This window comes from Trichosurus vulpecula, chromosome 3, assembly GCF_011100635.1.
Source record: "Trichosurus vulpecula isolate mTriVul1 chromosome 3, mTriVul1.pri, whole genome shotgun sequence".
Classification (NCBI taxonomy): Eukaryota; Metazoa; Chordata; class Mammalia; order Diprotodontia; family Phalangeridae; genus Trichosurus; species Trichosurus vulpecula.
In genome coordinates this window covers 225,841,269-225,860,085 of record NC_050575.1, presented here as the reverse complement: position 1 = coordinate 225,860,085, position 18,817 = coordinate 225,841,269, and the positions used below count along the sequence as shown (strand labels likewise).

The 18,817-nt window shown below is 42.6% G+C and overlaps 1 protein-coding gene across 1 annotated transcript in view; it reads right to left on the bottom strand.

Annotated features, from left to right (window-relative positions):
• The window catches only part of PLCG2 (phospholipase C gamma 2), a 174,742-nt gene that overhangs the window by 22,526 nt on the left and 133,399 nt on the right, over positions 1 to 18,817 (bottom strand). The window contains exons 22-28 of the mRNA XM_036751202.1: positions 17,113 to 17,222; positions 14,950 to 15,046; positions 13,049 to 13,115; positions 11,739 to 11,896; positions 7,186 to 7,288; positions 5,111 to 5,320; positions 1,710 to 1,855 (exon numbers count right to left, since the gene is read on the bottom strand). Coding sequence (XP_036607097.1) covers positions 1,710 to 1,855; positions 5,111 to 5,320; positions 7,186 to 7,288; positions 11,739 to 11,896; positions 13,049 to 13,115; positions 14,950 to 15,046; positions 17,113 to 17,222 — 891 coding nt within the window. The remainder of the gene's footprint in view (positions 1 to 1,709; positions 1,856 to 5,110; positions 5,321 to 7,185; positions 7,289 to 11,738; positions 11,897 to 13,048; positions 13,116 to 14,949; positions 15,047 to 17,112; positions 17,223 to 18,817) is intronic.

The following is an 18,817-nucleotide window of genomic DNA, read 5'->3' as shown; positions in this document are numbered from 1 at the left end:
TTTATTGAAGGCCTTTGTTAGGATGGGACGATGATGGAAGGGCTGTGGAAAGACAGGCACACTTTTGCACTATTGGGGTAGCTGTGAAATGATCCAGCCATTCTGAGAAACGAGCTGGAATTAAGCTAAGAAAGCAGCTGGCGTCACAGTGGATAGAGCTCCAGGCCTGGAGTCAGAGAAGACCCGAGTTCAATTCGGCCTCAGACACCTACTAGCTTTATGGTTCTTAGAAAGTCATTTAACCTCTGCCTCAAGTTTCCTCAACTACAAAATGCGGATACGAATAGCAGCTACCTCCCATGGTTGTTGGAAAGATCAAATGAGAGATTTTTAAAAAACACTTAGTACAGTGCCCGGTACATAGCAGGTACCATATAAATGTTTATTCCCCTCTTCCCCTAAGAAAGTGACTAAAATGTCCATACCCTTTGACTCAGAAATCCCTCTCTAAGGAGCCTATACTCCAGGAAAGTGAGATATTTAAAAAAATGTCTCATATATGCCGAACTATTAATAGCAGCACTTTATGTAGAAGCAAGGAATTGTAAACAAAGTAGATGCCTATCAACTGGATAATGGCCAAATAAGTTGTGGTGCAAGGGTGTGGAGGCAGCTAGGTGGCCCAGTAGATACAGCGCTGGGCCTGAAGTCAGGAATCTTCTTGAGTTCAAAGCTGGCCTCGGGTAGTTACTAGCTGTGTGACCCTGGACAAGTCACTTAACCCTGTTTGCTTCAGTTTTCTTATCTGTAAAATGGGCTGGAGAAGGAAACGACAAACCACTCCAGTATCTTTGCCAAGAAAACCCTAAATGGGGTCACTAAGAGTTGGACACGACTGAAACAAATGACTAAACAACAAGCCCTGCACATCTTTGTCAATGTCTCGCTGAACGTTTTCCCCCCTCTCTTTTATTCCTTAAAAGGAATAGCTCCCCAGGAGGGGAAGGTGGGAAAAGTAGGTGATACAGACACAAAAGATAATTCTTTACAAAATTAAACCCTTTTGTTACATGAGTCTGACTTCTGGATTTCCTCAAATCTTGTGAGAAACTCAATTCAGGCATTTTATTCTTCTCACAGTTCTTAGAGGAGAAAAAAATGCAAATGAAAACAATGTGCTCACAAACCAGAGGTGAAAAGAGCAAGTCTGACACCACCATAAACCACGATGCTTTTCAATGATAAACTCCAACCAGGAAGTCCAGAAAGAAGAGTAAGACTGGATTTTTTTTTAACCTTTGGGAAAAATGGGTGGGGATTTGATTTTTTAGTTCTGTTTGTTAGTTTTGTTTTGATGCCTTGCTTTAGCCTGCATTTCTTCAGAAGCCCAACAGAGTTCTGTCCCATGACAGGCAGATCTGCTGAGCTATCCAAGCCACTGCCAATCAAAGTCAGCTCATAATTCACCTTATCTAATGAGAACAGGGCATTCACAGTACAGGCTCTTGGTTTGTGAATATGTTTCCCCCAAAGACACTGTACAAGCCACTGAGAGAAGAAATGTCTTTTTCCTAAACCACATATTGTCTAAATAAGGAAGGAAATGCATTTTGGCAGAGAAGCCAATAGTTACATGCCAAGAAGTGGTGATTTCCCCAAAGTCAAACCTTCCCACTGTCATAGTGTCTTTTACAGCAAATGGGATCCCTGACCCCTGGGCTCTGTCCTGCTATCACCTTCAATGGCCAAGAGGAAAGGGCTGGTTTTACCTTCACCGTCAAGGTCATCAGGATCTTCCTTTGTGATTCCGGGGGTGTTGGATCATAGTTTTCATTCCTCATGCTTTCAGGCTGCAGGACATAGCCAGTCCGTCCATTGAGTGCAAATAAAGCATGATTCAGCTGCATATATTTATCTAGGGAAGAAATGAAGGTGGTGCAAATGAAAGCAAGAGAAAAGAGCATTCTGTTAAGAAATTGAATGAGCCCACACAGGCCCTGTGGCTTGCCCAGTGAAGGTGAGGATGGGCAGGGTCCTGTTTCAATGGTGAGAAGTACTTCCTCTTAAGCCTGAGGTTCTAGGATGCAGCCAGGTTCTCCCCAACCTCTAGAGCAGGGCTTCTTACCCTTTTCTGAGGCGTAGAACCCTTTGGTGAAGTCTAGTGAAGCCTGTGGAGCCCTTCTCAGAATATTTTTTTTAATGCACAAAATAAAATACTTAGGATGACATAGGAAATCTATTATATTAAGGTACAGTTATCAATCAAAATCTTTAAAAAAAAATCCACAGGGCCTGTGAAATCCAACCACAGTCCCCAGTTAAGAATCTTTGCTCTAGAGTGAAGTGTCAGTGACATTTACATCAAGCAGAAGGGCTTCACTTTCCCCTTTACCTCTCCTCACGTGCAGGCATCATTGCCACTGTTCAGCTCACCTTGCCTTAAGTCATGAAGCTTGTTCAGTTAGGAAAGGAAGTAGCTGGGCCATCCAAAGGGGCATGGATGGATGGGGAGGCCACACTGAAACTATGCTTTGGTGCAGCACCTAGACAAGGGCTTGGGTCACTTTATCCATAGGTTGACTAGGGCAGCTATTCAGGAGCTAGCACTGTCAAGGGCTCGGCTATTCAGTCTACTCTCTTAAAGAGAAAAGGAAGATATTTTCATGGATATGAATAACTAAGCACAGTCTTAAAAACCTAGGCCCCCACCAGCCCAAGAGGGAGTTCCTGCTCTGCACAGATGCCTAGCCTTCCTAGAGGCAACATGGCAATCCTCCCCTTTAATATCTCCCAGTGTTCCCCACATGCTTCTCCAAATAAATGAAAAAGGACCCAAGGGAAGTCGCTTAGTGTGTCCTGGGAAACTTGGAAACTAGGAAACCTGTCACCTCTACCCCAAAAGCATCACCTTAGAAGCACCTAGAGGGCACAATGCATAAACACTATACTTGGAAGGCCTAAATTCAAATTCCTGTGTCAGACACTTACTAGCTGTGTGACCTGGGAAAATTATGTAGCCTGTCAGACTCAGTTTCTTCACCTCTACATGGGGATAATAATAGCGTCTATATCATAGAATTATCCTGAGGAGCAAGTGAGATAATACGTGTAAAACGCTTTGCAAACCTTAGAGTGCTATGTAAATGCTAGCTACTCTTATTATTACCTCAGGCAGCTATCCCAGTGGGCACTGGGTGGGAGAGGTAAGGGGCCTAGTGGAGTGTCAGACAAGCCTCAGAATGGTACCTATATATCAAGAGACCTGGACTCTAAACCTAGCTCTGCCACTAGCTAAGTATGTGACCTTGGGCACGCCTTCATCGAGAGCTGACCATACTAGACTCACTGCATTTCCTTTTTGTGACAGAGTTATTTGACTGGTTGATCAAAAGAATACTGGAGACATAATTTACCAAGATCTTAGCAAAACACTTAAAGTCTCTTATACAGTTCTTGTGGTCAGGAGGGAGAGATAGCAGCTACATGATAATACAGTTAGGTGGATTCAGAACTGGCTGAATGGCTGGACCAAAAGAATAGTTATTAATGGGTCTATGCCAGCTTAAGGAGAGTTCTCCTGTGGAATAACCTGGAATTTTGTATTTGGCTCTATCCTGTTTAACATGTTTTCAAATGACTCAGATGTATAACTGGCACCCCTATCAGATTTGCAAATGACTCAAAGCTGGGAGGAGTGGTCAACATTGTCAATCAAGGGAATGAGAAACCAAAAAGATCACTGGAGGCCAGAACAATAGGCCAATTCTAATAGGATAAAATTTAATTGGATTGCAAGCACAATTATGAGTCAAGTATAAAACAGAAGGCAAAAAAATCATCTGATCTTAGGTTACATTAAGAAAGGTAGAATCTCCAGGATGAGGGTGGCTATAGTACCATATAGTGTATTCCGCCCTAGACAGAGCATATCTAAAGTATTGTTTTAAGTGTGCGATACCATACACAAGCAAAGACATTGATAACATAGGGAGCATATGGTGGAGAAAGACAATCAAGATGGTGAAGGGTCTGAAGTTCATACCACAGAAGGAAGACGGTAGGAACTAGAGAAGTTTAACCTGGAACAGCCATTGTATGGATGAGACATTGGATTTCATTCTCCTTAACTCTAGAGGGAAGCGTTTGGAATAACAGGAGGGAACTGTAAAGAGGCAAATTTAGGTTTGATGTAAGGAAACACTTCCTAACCATTAAGATATCCCAGAGCCATGGGGAGCTTTGAGAGGTATCAGGTTCCTTTATAAGTTTTCAAGCTAAGAGTAGATAAACACTTTTAAGAGGTGTTATAGAGGAAGTTCTAGTCCACATGCAAATTGGACCAGATGGGACCTAAAGTCTCTTCAACCTCTGAGATTCTGTAAAGTCACTCTCCCACTCTGTGAAATGCATTATTATGTAACTGTGTTTATCAGAGGTATCTCTCTCTGGGACCCCTTTACTAGACCATCCACTCTATGAAGCTAAGCACATCTTATGTAAATCCTAAAGGCTGTAAGCTCTTTGATCTGTCTTCTTTGGTCCCTTCTAAACTACAAATCCTATGAGGGCAGGGATTATGCCTCATGCAGATGAGTTAGACTATGTTTAAACATCCCTAGCACCGTGCTCCACACACAGTAGGTAGTTAATGTTTGAGTTAATGGATGAATGAATGAAACAACAGAGTTGGGCTGGATGATCATAAAGACACTTTCCCATTTGATAGTCTTGGGATTCTATGCCCATACCCCTAGCATCACTGCCTTCTACCAGCAGGCTCATCAATCCCATATGCTCTTCCCCACACCATTCTGTCCTCCCCAGTCACTCCAATATTCTGCCCATCCCTAATGCCTCTCTTTCACCATTATTCCAAAAAAAAACTGAAGAGCTGCTTAGGAGCACCTAACAGTTTGCTTGCTAAAATGCAACACACTAGATTGGCCAGAAAATAATTTAATAGACAAACATTTCACCTTATCTCTAGTTGGTCCTCAAGCCTAGCTTGATTGCTCTCTATTTCTTTCTGAGCAGTAGTACTATACCTCTGTCCACTGTTTGGTCTGACTTCAGGGGGCTGTATGAGCTGAGCAGTGACACACCCTTCACAGTGTACTCAGCAGGCCACACTCAGATTGAAAAAACAACACCATCCTTGAAGACCCCTTACCTGCTGTCTGGAAATTCAGAGCGACCATCTGAGAGCCACAAAGCCAAAGTCGAAAAGGATCATAATTTGATGAGTCCACCCTTTGACCTTTTGGGTAGACCCGAGTCAGTCCCTTTTGATTGTACTTCAAGAGATCAATTGGCTTCTGCCTAACGATGCTGTCAGCCTTGGTCTCCACGAAAGAGCGAATTTCTCTGAAATCAGGATTTTCTGCACAGACATATAGGAAAGGAAATGAAATTGACATTTAACTTCAGGAGTGTGACACAGTCACAATCACAGCTCAGTCCTAACTGACCGTGCAAGGACTGGATGCTGGGTCTGAAAGATAAACCCTGGCAATCTGACAAGACTATTGCCTCGGGCATACCAGTGCCATCCCATTTTGTAACCACAGACATTAGTTACCATACCTCAAGACCATCGCCCCACACTCGCAGGACATCAAAGCTGGGTGAGCATTCTGAAAAATTAAATGCTTGCCACAAAGGTAGGATACTTTCAGGGAAGGGGGATGGGGAGGGTGGGAAGAGGGAGAAAGGGCAGGCCTTGCTATTACATAGATTCTGGTATAAAAGTTCTTAGTGAACCCTCCCAAGTCAGTGTATTACTGGAAATACTAGTGATCTTATATCAGATTGTATGCCATTTTGGGGAGGGGGGAGGAGAACGAGAGGGAGAAAATTGGAGCCTCAAAATCTTATGGAAGTGAATGTCGAAAATTAAAAATAAGTAAATTAATTTAAAAAAAAGAAACACTAGCGATCTTGTTGGAACACTGTTTCCCTGTAGCCCGGTCGTGTGACGTAGCCCAAGGAGACCGTCCCCATGTTTTACAGCAACTAAGACAACCTGATTCCACATGTGAAATGTGGAAGGAAAAGCTTGCTACAGAAAACCCTCATGACTGCCACTGCTGCCTGTCCCACTTGCTTTGCTGGAAGACCATTCTACTTCATTGAATTACATTCTCTCCTGGGGTAATAATCTTAGTAAGTTACAAGAGATGGCATAGGACAGCAGAAAGCACTGGGTTTGAATCTAACTCTACCACTTGCTAGCTGTGTGTCCGTACTTCTCTGTGCCTCAGTTTCTTCAACAGTAACAGAAGGATAAATACCAACTGTACTGCCTACGTCACAGGGCTGTTTGGAGGATCAAATGAGATCATGCCTGAGAAAGAGCTTTATAAGCATGAAGTGCCATAGAAATACACAGAGGTTTTAGTATAATTTCTGTACTCTTAAAGTTCCCCCTAGAATAGAATTCTAGTTTGTCACAAAAAACCTGCCTGTGACTGGAACAGGCTCGATGAACAAGTGACATAATCCTGAGCCTTGTGCACAGTGATAATAATCACTCACATTTATGTAGCACTTTGAGGTTTAAAAAGTGCTTTCCTAGTTGGCACCCAACAGATGTTTGATGAATAAATGAATGGGCTACTCTGGTGCACAGACTGCCTCTGATTTAGCTCCATTGACCATCTGCCAGGAGCCACCTGCTCTCACAGAGGAATGGTCATGCTCTCATCCGCCTCTTGTCCCTTCCCCACGCTCAGCCCTGCTCCATCTTGCTGGTCCTTGAAAGGAAATTAATGATAATAATGGCTAATATTTGCACAGCATTTTATGGGTACAGAGCATTTTGTAGACATGATCTCATTTGCTCTTCCTAGAAACCCTATGAAGTGAGTAATGTAAGGATTACTATTCCCATTTTACAGATAAGAAAGAGCCTGGCTAAGGCTCAAGGAGGAAGTGACTTGCCCAAGGCCATATGGCAGGCAAAGAGCAGAATCAAATCTTGAATCCAAGTTGGCTGACTTCAAGACCAGGGCTCTTTCCACTACACCATACTGCCTGCCGGGTGGACAGGACAGGCAGGAGTCACATGGTCCCTGTCCTTCTTCCCCATGTTCCCTGTGACCCAGTGCAAGATGAGGCGATATGCAGAAGGAACTGTCATTCTGCCTAGAGCGCTGTCTCCATCCTGAGTCCAGAAATTCCCAATGCTCTAATACTGTTCTTCACCAGACTTAAATAAGAGCTGAGATTATCAAATGAAGGAATTACCTAAATTATCCTTGGTTTTACTCGTTGGCTTACAGTAGACGACTAAGTCGGACAGTTCTATAGCAATCGATTGATTCTTCTCCCAATACTTCATGTTGGTCTCCTGTTGGGAATAAAGACATCCCAGTAAGCAGTGTTCATGATCAGCACAGATTTTACCGGGCCTCCCTTCTCACAATGTTGTGTCTCAATGACAGTGTCAAGGGAGTCAGATTTTTCATTTTAGGATTTTACTTTTAAAAAAAATGTTTTCCTCTCTTTCCTCCAGGCCCGAACTCTTTTAAGGCCCTGGCTAATTTCCTTCAGGCCCCACACCTACAAGCCCACATTAATGGGCTTTATTCTCAGGACACTCTTCTTTCAATATGCAGCTGCTTGTGGAAAGGGCAAAATTCCATGAGAATATAACTCCTATTTCTGAATACAAGTTTTAAATGAGCACCCCCCAACTCCTGCCCCCTCTGCTCCAACCTGTGACTAATTACTATCTTCAAACCTCACTCATATGCAAACTAATGATGCTTCACCTCATTCTTGTTATAAGGGAGAAATGATTACTCTGAGATGAAACTCCAATTGCTTCTGCAAATACTCCAAGGATGACTGCTCCAACCTTGTGGCAAAAGCCCCTCCCATCCCAGCTGACATAGAAAGGAAATTCATTTTATCTGTTACTGCCTAGGCATCCCCATTAGGGTCATCACCTCCACTGCTTCCCCATTAGAAATTGGACTCTGTCCCTGGAACCAGTGAGGACTTTGATAGGCCATCTTTGGCCTATTTTTGCTCTGTTCTGGACCTCCACAGGTCTTCATCAGTTCAAGTCTGGACTACTGCAATAGTCTGCTGATTGGTCTCCCTACCTCAAACCTCTACCGCATTCTAGTCCAACCTCCATTCATCTGCCAAAGTGATTTTGGCCTAAAGCATAGGTCTGGCCACGCCACTCTCTACTAGTAGACTCTTACTGTCTCTAAGATTAAATACAAAATCCTCCATTTAGCCTTTATAGTCCTTCCTGCCTTTCTAGCCTTCTCACATTTTACTCCCCTCTCTAGACTCTGGAATTCAGCATCATTCACCTTACTGTTTTTCCTCACACACGACACTCCCATCTCCTGACTGCTACAGGCTGCCCCCCAGGCCTAGAGTTTTCTCACTCCATCTCCACCTCCCTGGCACCTCTAACATCCTTTAAGACTCAGCTCAAATTCCACCTTCTCTAAGAGACCTTTCCTGGCTCCCCCTGCCCATTGCTAATGTCTTTCCTCTGACATGACCTTCTTTTTACCCTGTAAATATTTTATGTGTACAGTTATTTGCATGTCGTCTCCCCCTTTTAAGATGTAAGCTCCTGGAGGGCCGGGACTGTTTTTGCTTAAGCACCTAATAAAATGTCTGCTGACTGACTTACTGGACATCTCTCCCCTTCAAGTGTTGCCATTCTCCATTAGAATGTAAGCTCCTTGAAGTCAAGAACTGTCCTGCTTTCTATTGTTTTTATTCCCAGCACTTATCACAATGCCAGGCACAATGCCAGGAGAAAGTACCTAATAAATTCTTTATTTATTCTAATCCAATACATTCAAGTTTAGGAAACTCATTGTCTTCAACAACCACAGCACTTGGCTTTCCGCCAACCTCTGGAGGCCGGTGAATTCTCAAGGCTCTCCGGTCACATAATTGGACATGTTGGGATCACTGCAAATTAGTAAAGTTATAGGAAATTGAGTCTGCCCTGCTACTGAGATTCAGGCTAGTAGATTACTTGAACTCCAGAGTTCTGAGCAGCAATACGGTCAAAGGCAGTTGGGCATCCACACCAAGTTTGGCACCAATATGGGAGTCCCTGGAGAAGTGGGATGGGGGGACACCAGGCTGCCTAAAGAAGAACGAAGCGGCCCAGATTGGAAACAGAACAGGTCAGAGTTTCCATATGGATTAGCAGCAGCAGCATTGACTACGAGTAGCTGCTGCCCTTCCAGCCTGGGTGAGGTAGAGACTTGGTCTCAAAAAAACAAACAAAAACTAGGTTAGAAACTGTTCTTTGAGGGAGACGTAAAACTGAAATGGAAATATAGGAAGCCCTGGCTGGGAGGTAGTCCCTTCACTGGAAGCAAAGAAATCTGGGTACCCCAATTCGGCCAGCAATTATGATATGATATTAGAAACGTCCTTGGCCTCTCAAAGCCTGAGTTTCCTAGTGGGTGAAAATAATGGAATTAGATGAAGTGATTGTAAGGTCACTTCCAGCTCTGTTTCTTTAGCCATATCTATAGTTTACCCAGATCTAGGACATGAAACAGGCCTTTTTTTTCCAAACATCTTCCCCCTTCTCCTGACAACCTTCAGTCCTAAGCAGCTTTGGTCACAGTGAGTACATAGTCAACACTGGTGACTCATTTTTTTCTCTCAAGTATAACAGCACGAGGTTATTTTTTTATGTTCACATAAATGTAAAATCCAATTAAGGGGTAGTTTAGATCAAAGGGAGAATATGCCTAGCTTAAGTGGTTAGGATGATTTCAGGTTATTAAGCAGTAGGGGAAAAAGAACCTTTCCAAGGAAATTACCCTTTATCCCATCAACAGAACTGCAGAAAGCCAGAGGAGACAACAAATAAATGATTTTAAAAATTTTCTAAGCTTTTCTGCATCTTACATTTGGCCCCATTTTTAGAGCAAGACCCGGGGCACACTGGAAATGTGTTTTAAGTGTCTACTACCTTTAGCTGATTCCCTCTGAAGTTTCCATACTCTAGTACCATACCCACTTCCTGCAGAAATGGTTTCAATTGTCCCAAATAGAGTATGAGCCTGGGTAAGGAACAGCTGAGTCTGTTAAAGACAGACTTGTATTCCTATAACTAATAACTATTAAAACATGGAGAGAAAAAGAGTGATGAGGCCCTTGAGAATGATCTCTAGAGAACACTGTTGAAAGGATCCCTGAAGTACCCTGAAGTTCCTAAGGTGCAGCATTGCTATCCTAAGAGAAGGTGTATACCTCTGGATTTCAAGTCAGAAAAACTAGGTTGAATTCTGGTTGAAACTAGGGCAGCTCTCCCACTCAACAGCTGTGTGACCTTGGGTAATTCACTTAACCTCTTTAGGGGTCAGTTTCCTCACCTGTTAAATAGGAGGGTTGGACAGATGAGGTCCAGGGTCCATTCCAGTCCTACATCTATGGTCCAAGGAGCCATGAAGATGAGCAGGTTTGAAATGAACAGCCCCGCCACATCATACCTAATGTTGTTTCTCAGCTCATGAAGCCAGAGGTCAGTGTGAGGGCCTTGAAGTCTGACTCCAAGGCTTGAAAGACACTTGGCCACATCTCCAAGGTGACTATCAAAGTACCACCTCAGGAGACATCTGAATGAGGAACATTTCTCTCTAGAGTGGCTTATGGCCATGGTTCTCAAAGGGCGCTCGCTTTGATTGCCCATGGACAAGTCCAAAATGGAAGCACAAAGCATGCTGATGTTTAAGGAGCTGTCCCATTCAACACAGAGATGGATCACAGATGGTGTAAAGGAAGATAGCTGGCATGGAAAGGACAATGGATTTGAAGTCAAAGGGATGAGGATTAAATCCCAGCTCTGCTATTTACTATCTACATGGTGTTTGTTGAACAAGTCACTTAAACTCTCCATGACTCAATTTCCTCATCTGTAAAATAGGGGGATTGGACAAGAGAGCCTCTAAGGTCCTTTCCAACTTTAAGTCTATGATCCTATGACTCTGCTTTATTGCCGGAAATTCACTCACTGCAGCTTCAGAACAGTAAGTGGTTCTTTAAGACCATCTAAGGTGAAGTTCTGCCTAGGGTCACAGGCATCAATAAATTTATTATAAAATACAATTTAGTGATATGAAAAATCCTCAGTGATGAAATATGGCTCTCACAAGTTCCATCAAAGTACTGCTTTGTTTGGTGCTTAACTGTACCTAAGAAATTACTTATCCTTCTGCTATTCCAAATATATCTAATGCTCAACATTTCTGAAAATGGCCATTTTTCAAAAAGTTCCTTTCCACTTATATGGCAGGGGGAAGAGATGTCAAACAGCTAAAAACATATGTCCCCCCACACACACTCTATATGAGACAGTGATTTTAATATTCTCCAAACATCTCTAGATACATAATCAGTTAATTCAACATTCATGATTTCTAACTTAGAGGTTCCTTCAATGGTTATCGTATTCTGTCAAAATGTTTGGAACCTATTAAGCTATAAAATTAAGGTGGCAGCTTGTCTTAATATAGATGGGTTGACCAACAAAGATAGAATCACGGACCACGCAGTTAACCATGGTGGACAGGCCTCCCTACCTTTGCCCTCTCACTCTCATGAAAGCAGTGAGGCTCTGGAAAGACATCCCTCCAACTGACAGTCTAGTGCTCACCAATTTCTGCAGTTGCCCCTTGCATGGATCTGACCCAAAGCTAGGAGGCTTCCCTCTGAATGCTAGTAGGAATAGCCAGAATTTAGGGCACAATTCCACTACTCCAGATCCCTACAAACAGAACCCAAATAGTGAAGCTCAGTACCACTGTCGCATTCTTCCAGGTGATTTCCCTGATGCTCTGGTACCACTCAAAGAGCTCTTCCACTTTGTCAGTCGCAAACTCTATGGGAGGATCATTGGGTTTCTTCGGTTCCAGGATGAAGACAAATGGCTTCTGGTTTTTTCCCTGTGGTACTTTCACTTGGGGAGAACAAAAACAATGGCGTTCCAGGAGGCCAGAGGCACCCATACTACCCAAGCCCTACTTCAATCCCCAAGTCGCCTTCCCAAGGGTCAGCACTCCCTATGGGACACGGTTACTCAAGAACATGGATACCATCAATTGTCATCCACCCAAAGAAGGACACATATGAAAATATGCTTGTACGTGTCAAGTGAGTGGGGAGAGGGCATCAATAAAAGATGTAGTCCCATAACAGAAGTAGTGAGTGTCCCCCTTAAAATGTGTTACTCAATCACCAGCTCATGGTAGTGGACAGATAGCAGTCTGTCAAACTTTTATGAGCATAGGTCACTACTTCTTAAAACTTAAATATTTAAAAAGTTGATTCTTCCTCCTGGCCTTCAGCTCCTAACATTCCCAGTACCTTCCTTTTCTCTGTCCACTCTTATGGCTACAGAGGACACATTTCTGCCTTGTAGTAAAAGATATATATGTATATGTAGGTGTGTATACACATGTTTTATATGTGCATATACATATATAAACACACACGTATATATACATATGTACACATCTATACATTTATATATACATATATAAGCATATATTTTATTTATTAAATCCACAGTATAGTTTAGATTGAGAAGCACAGCCTTAAAAAACAGTTCATTACAATGTATTTCATGCTTAATGTGAAAACAGGCATTAACAACAACCCCCACAAAGACCTTTCTTTTCTAAGGCTGAAATTAATTGGCTTGCCTCAAACCTTGCAAAATGATGAAAAGCCATCTGAACAACAATGAAATCCACCTAAAAGAATATCTACTAAGGGGACAGCAGCAGTAGGAAGAGTACCAGACCAGGAATCACAAAACTTTAAGGCGATGGCAACAGAAGCTAGAACACAGCTCTCATGATTCCTAATGCAATGTTCATTCTCCTACATCCACTGGTCACTCTGCCCCTGGGCTATTGTACCCAACAAATGACATCTGGCCCTTCACACCAATTCCCCAGCTCCATTTGGTCACTATTTTGAAAAGCATAGGAAGGCAGAATAAGCCATAAAATTTAGGAATCACAAAAGTTGTCAGGTTCCCCTAAGGAACTATCTTAAGGCTATGTGGGAATTAATAATCAAGATTCAGACTATGATGATCACCCACCAACATTATAGGTGTTAAGATCCAAGATTCCTCTGCACAGAGATCCTAAAGGGTTATCTTCAATAATCTGTGGAGAAACAAGAAGAGTTTCAAGAAACCTGGAGAACAATATTATTCCCAACTAGAATGCTAAAAAAACAACCAGATTCAAAATCATACCACTGAACTGAGACATTGCCCACAGCCCTGTTGAAAATTCATCCTCATTACAGGATAAACATGTCCATAGGGAGATGGAAAAGGAATGAGGCACAGAACTTGTAGTGACCTTGTTGCTAGCAGAGACCTGAAACGTTCACAGTGGGTCATTTTTCAGCTTGCAAAAATGTGCATTATGAACGTTAAAGGAAATCTGGGGCCGTTTCATCCAATCTCCTCTTTCCAACTTCTCCATCATCCTCCATGACTGTGGAATGGGGCATGTTGGTTAATGTGTAGTCCCCATGTGTATAAGATATGGGTTCCCAATTTTCAAAGAATTAGAGCACAAGACACTATACTTAGAATAATAGGCAGCTTAATTTAGCCTTTCTCTGATTGTTCAAGACATCATTTCAGTCCTGCAGGGCACAAGGACAATCATTATAAATACCAATGACTGTTCACAGGATCCTAGATTTAGATCTGGAAACAATGTTACGGGTCATCTAGTCCAACTCCTCGTTTAGCAGAATAGGAAACTCAAGCCAGGAGAGGCTAAGTAACTTGTCCAGCCGGAGTCATTAAGGCAGCAAGTAATGGAATCAGGGTTTAAACCCAGATTTGTTGACCCCATGCCCAGAACTCTTTGCACTGTGTGGTAGAACTCAGGAGCTCTGGTCATAGAAACCTTCCAGTCAACAGAATACTAGACCACAGACAAGCCTTTATATATTAAACTTTAATCCATCTCAGACTTTATTCACCTCTCAGTTCTACTTACTACTTTAATTACTCCCAGGGTATACTTAATACTGGAACAACTGAGGTAGAAGCATTTAATCTATAAAATTACTTTACTTTAAGCAGGGGACGGGTTCCTGCCATGGTCATTTTCCATCTGAAGGAAATTATCCTGTCCACTCAAAATCTTCCAGGACAACATGATTAAAACAAAATTGGTTGGCTGCAATGACTCCAGAATAATTCAGGCCCTCACCATCTCTCACCTGGACTATTGTAATAGCCTTTCAATTGGTTTCTCTGCCTCAAGTCTCTCCCTTCTCTAATCCATCCTCCATATAGCTCCAAAAACGATATTCCTAATACATAGATGTAGTTAGGTCACTCCCATGCTCAAGAAGCTTCAATGGCTCCTTATAACCACTAGGTTAAAATTTAAACTCTTTTTTTGACATTTAAAGTCCTTCACAATCTGGATCTAATATGTCTTTGCAGACTGACTCCATATTACTACCTTTCATATTCCCATCAAAATGGCCTACTTGGAATTCTCCATATACAACATTCCATCTCTTGCCTCCATGCCTTTGCATAGGATATCCTCCATGCCTAGAATCTTTGTTTTTGTCATTCTCCCTTGAAGGCACAGTGCTCAAGTGCTACATCCAATATGAGACCTTTGCTGATTCCTCCAGGGGTTAGCAACCCCCCACTCCCCAAAATACCTTGTATTTATTTTACATATATTTTGTTTTCGCCATCTGTATCCCCATAGCAGGATGAAAGCTCCTTGTGGGCAAGGCCTGTTTTCATTTTTGTCTCTATATCTCTTAAGTCTAACACAGCACTTGGCACTTAATAAACGCTTTGATGACAGTGAAATGACAAATTCACTGAACTTGATTTTGATCATGTTGAATCTCTGCCAGGACAACATGGCGGCTCACATTAAATCTGTCCTTTTGTACAGTTCATGAAAGGGGACAGGCAGCTTCCTTGTGACCATTCTCCAAGCTCACCTGTTTTTCCAGCTCTTCAAAATCAACTGTTGATATGTCCTCCACATAATTAGATGGGAAATATTGCTGAATCCTTCCTCCATAATCACCCTTCCACCTAAATAAAGCACAGGACTATTAAGCCTTTGTGTGAAGGGTATTAATGATCCCTGCACAGCCGTTTACTTCCCCAGCTGTTATGCTGGTTCCCTGGTGAGATAAAAGCTGCAGCTGGTTCCCAGGTCAAAGGCAGCCAGAGCTCGCTAGGGATGACGATTTCCAAAGGGAAATGTGGCTGCAGGGACTAAGGATCACTCTTTTTTCTCCCTCTACCCCTGCCCCAATGCTTTATCTGGCTGGAGAGAAATCCCTAAAATACTTCAGAGGAGAAGGCCAAAGGTCTAAGCTGTCATGGATAAACTGAGATGGATAGCAAGACTAGCAGAACCATCATTCCTCCCTGAGCTCTTGGGCAGAAGGATGGGGGTGGGGATGCTTAATGGGAACAAGAGGTGCCCCACCCCCTCTATAAGAGTGTTCTCTTACTCCTCAGCTTTTCCGGAAGTGTTTTATAGGGATCTCTCCTTTAACCCATTACACTCAATGCAGGTATCAGACTTATTAGCATATATGTCCTATACACCTCATTAGATTGTTAACTCCTTTGAGGGCAGGTACTATGTGTTTTTTCCATCTTTGTCTCCTCGGTGCCCATCATGGTGCCTTGCATGTAGTAGGCACTTAATAACTACTGGTTGAATTGAGCCCTTCCCAAAGGTAAAAACAAAAGCCTTGTGATACTACCCACCCAATCCTGTAATCTCTGTTCTCTCTTAAAAGGCTCACTATTGAAGGAATGAACTCTTAGGACTTCATTTAATGAACTGTGGTGCATGAGTGTAATGGACGGTTACCGCACATAACGAATAGGAGAAGCATAGGAAGGCTTATACAAACTGATGCAGAGAAAAGAAAACAGAACCGGGTAAACAATAGCGCCGATGACCGTAACAGTGTAAATGCTAAGAACAAAACTGCATGCTGTGTAATTAGAATGCTCAAGCCTGGCCTCACAGAATTGAGAAAATGTACCTCCTTCCCGTCTTTGCAGAATGGGGGAACTAGGTATGGAGAGTAAGTATGTGTGTGTATACACATGCATATACAAATTTACACATGTACATAAATATACACACATATAAATATACACACATATACTAACATAAACATACATACATATAGATGTGTATATATATATACACACACACACATCTGTATATAGAAACACATGCGCACATATATACTATTCCATACTTAGTTCCCCCATGCTAGGAAGAGGGGAAGAAGGTACATTTTTTCAATTTTGTGAGGCCAGGCTTGATCATTCTAACTACAGATCATGCAGTTTTGTTGTTCTTAGCATTTACACTGCTATGATCACCAGCTGTATTGTCTTCTCAGTTCTGCTCTTTTCTCTGTATCAGTTCATGTAAATCTTCCTATGCTTCTCCTAATACTTCATTCCTTATGTGCAGTAATATTCCATTACATTCATACATATATACACATATTACAAAATATGTGCGTATATTTGTATATGTATATATGTGTATACAGTATATAATCATGTCAGATATGATTGATATGTTGGCTTGTTTCGCAAAACTGATTTTTCTCTTTCTTTTTAAATCCTAGTTATAAGAAATAGCTTGCTAGGGAGGAGGAAAGGATATATTTAGATATTAAGTTGATATATGACAAAACATAATAACAAAAATGTGATTTTTTTTAAAGAAAGGGAAAAAAGCTGTAACAGAGGGGACCCTAGTCATCCCTAAAGCCCAAATTGTTAAAAGATAAGCAGCGGCTTTCTCTCCCCCTCCCCCATTTTCAGAGAGGCTCACTTGGCATGGGCATTCCCAGCACCTTTTGGCCTGCAAAGCTACCAGGACCAATCTGCACTATCTGAGAGGCCAAAGGGCAGTGTTCAGCCAGAGCTGGTCAACCACCCTTGAGCTAGAACCTGTGTAACAGAACACACCCTACTTCGCTAGCTCCCCAGGGACACTCTACAGGGGGAAGGTACAGGAGGCCCAGCCCTGGGCCTGACATTGTTTCTAAAAGCCAAAGGAGCCTTCAGCAAAGCTCTGAAGCAAGGAGAGCCTATGTGGGGCACAGTCTTACCAGCCACCAGGCTCCTTGGAGACATTGTGGATGAGGGCCCCCCGACAGAAGCTGAGCTCATCCCCACGCTTGGCTTTGTAGTCATACAAAGCCTTCACGGTTCTCTGGGGCTTTTAATGAAAAGAAAAAGAAATCAGTGAGGCGGGGGAGGACAGGCAGGGAGAGACAAAGGGAATGGAGGGAAGGCTGGTTAGGTCCCGATCAATAAGTCCAGCTCTCAGGCCATTTGACTTCCTTCTCATTAAGACTGAGAAGGCTTTGCTTCAAGACTGTGGAGTGACATCTATTGGCACGAGCATGGGCCAGCGCTGCCTAAGTACTTCTCGTGTGGATGCTAAGCTGCTGGGACTCAGAGTATTCATCTAACACTGGCAGCAGTGGAATTAGCAGCTGTCATCATCCCTTTTCCCAACACATGCATAAAGGGAGACAGCGCAGAAATGGTCAAGTCGACTCCATATCCTTGCTGGCAGCAGCAGGACTTGGGAAATTCTCAAAGAACTGTATTTTCTGGCAATGCAATAGTTCCTTCACCTAATTCATGCCTTTTAAATTCTTTTACTCAAGTCAGTCAGGCAACTTATCTGGGCCCACGTAACATGGGCAGCATTCCAGCAATCTGTCCCTTTCTCAGAGGATGACTGGGAGGCAAAGACAAGAAAAATAAGATTCTCCCACAATACACTATGAATTCCTACTGCAGACTTCCTTGGTTGGTGTTGGGTATGACCAGGGCACAGCAAAGTCAAGCAGGGAACTCAAGAATGAGTTCATTACTATGACCACAACTCCCATAGCCTTCCTCTAAGAAATTTTTCTCAGTTCTCCAAGGGTGGGTGCCAGATGTAAAGAACCCCCCTCCCCAGAGATTCAGAGGGGTAGACTTGAAAGGGCCTACTGCTACATTCTCTGAGCATCCTGATGAAAATCGAGCCCACCTCAGTATGCTCTGAGATTTCAGAAGGAAAGGTAAATATAAATACAAAATATACTAGTAGATCTTCTCGGTTTTAAACAATTCAGCATAATTAAAACTGAAGAGGAAGGAGGGAGAGGTGACCATTCTGCTAAGAAAAAGGGTCTTCATTTCTTAAGAAATGATTCAGAACCACAAAATTCCTAAGTAAGAAGGGACTCAGAGACCAGTTAGTCTTAGCTCTCCCCCAAAAAGAAACTCTTCTTAAACATATTCAATAAGCGGCCATCCAGCCTTTGCCTGAAGACCTTCATGAGAGGGAACCTGCTACCCCTCCTGAGGTAGCCCAACTCACTGCTCGTAGGAAGGTTTTTCTTGACATTAAATCTAGATTTGCCCCTTTGCCACTTTTACCTGTTTCTCCTAGTCCTATCCTCTGGAGAAACCATTAAGATCCTTCAAAGAGGAAACTCCCTAGAGTACACTTAATATGTCACTCAATTTAACCTCAGCTTCTAGGAATTCATTTCTTATACTTCCATATAATATCACTGTATTTTTAAATACAATCTCAGAATTTTGATAATGCCACTTAATGAGCACAGACCATGTGCTAGAAGCCAAGGCGACAATAACAACAAAAATTGCTCTGTAAACTTTGTCTACGTGAGAGATGGGGCAGGAGGCAGAATGGTCAAGGAAAATACTGTGGCCAACAGCTGTTGGGGCATGATCCCACATGACAAAATGGACATGGGAACAAGAATTAACATTCTCATTGGGGGACAG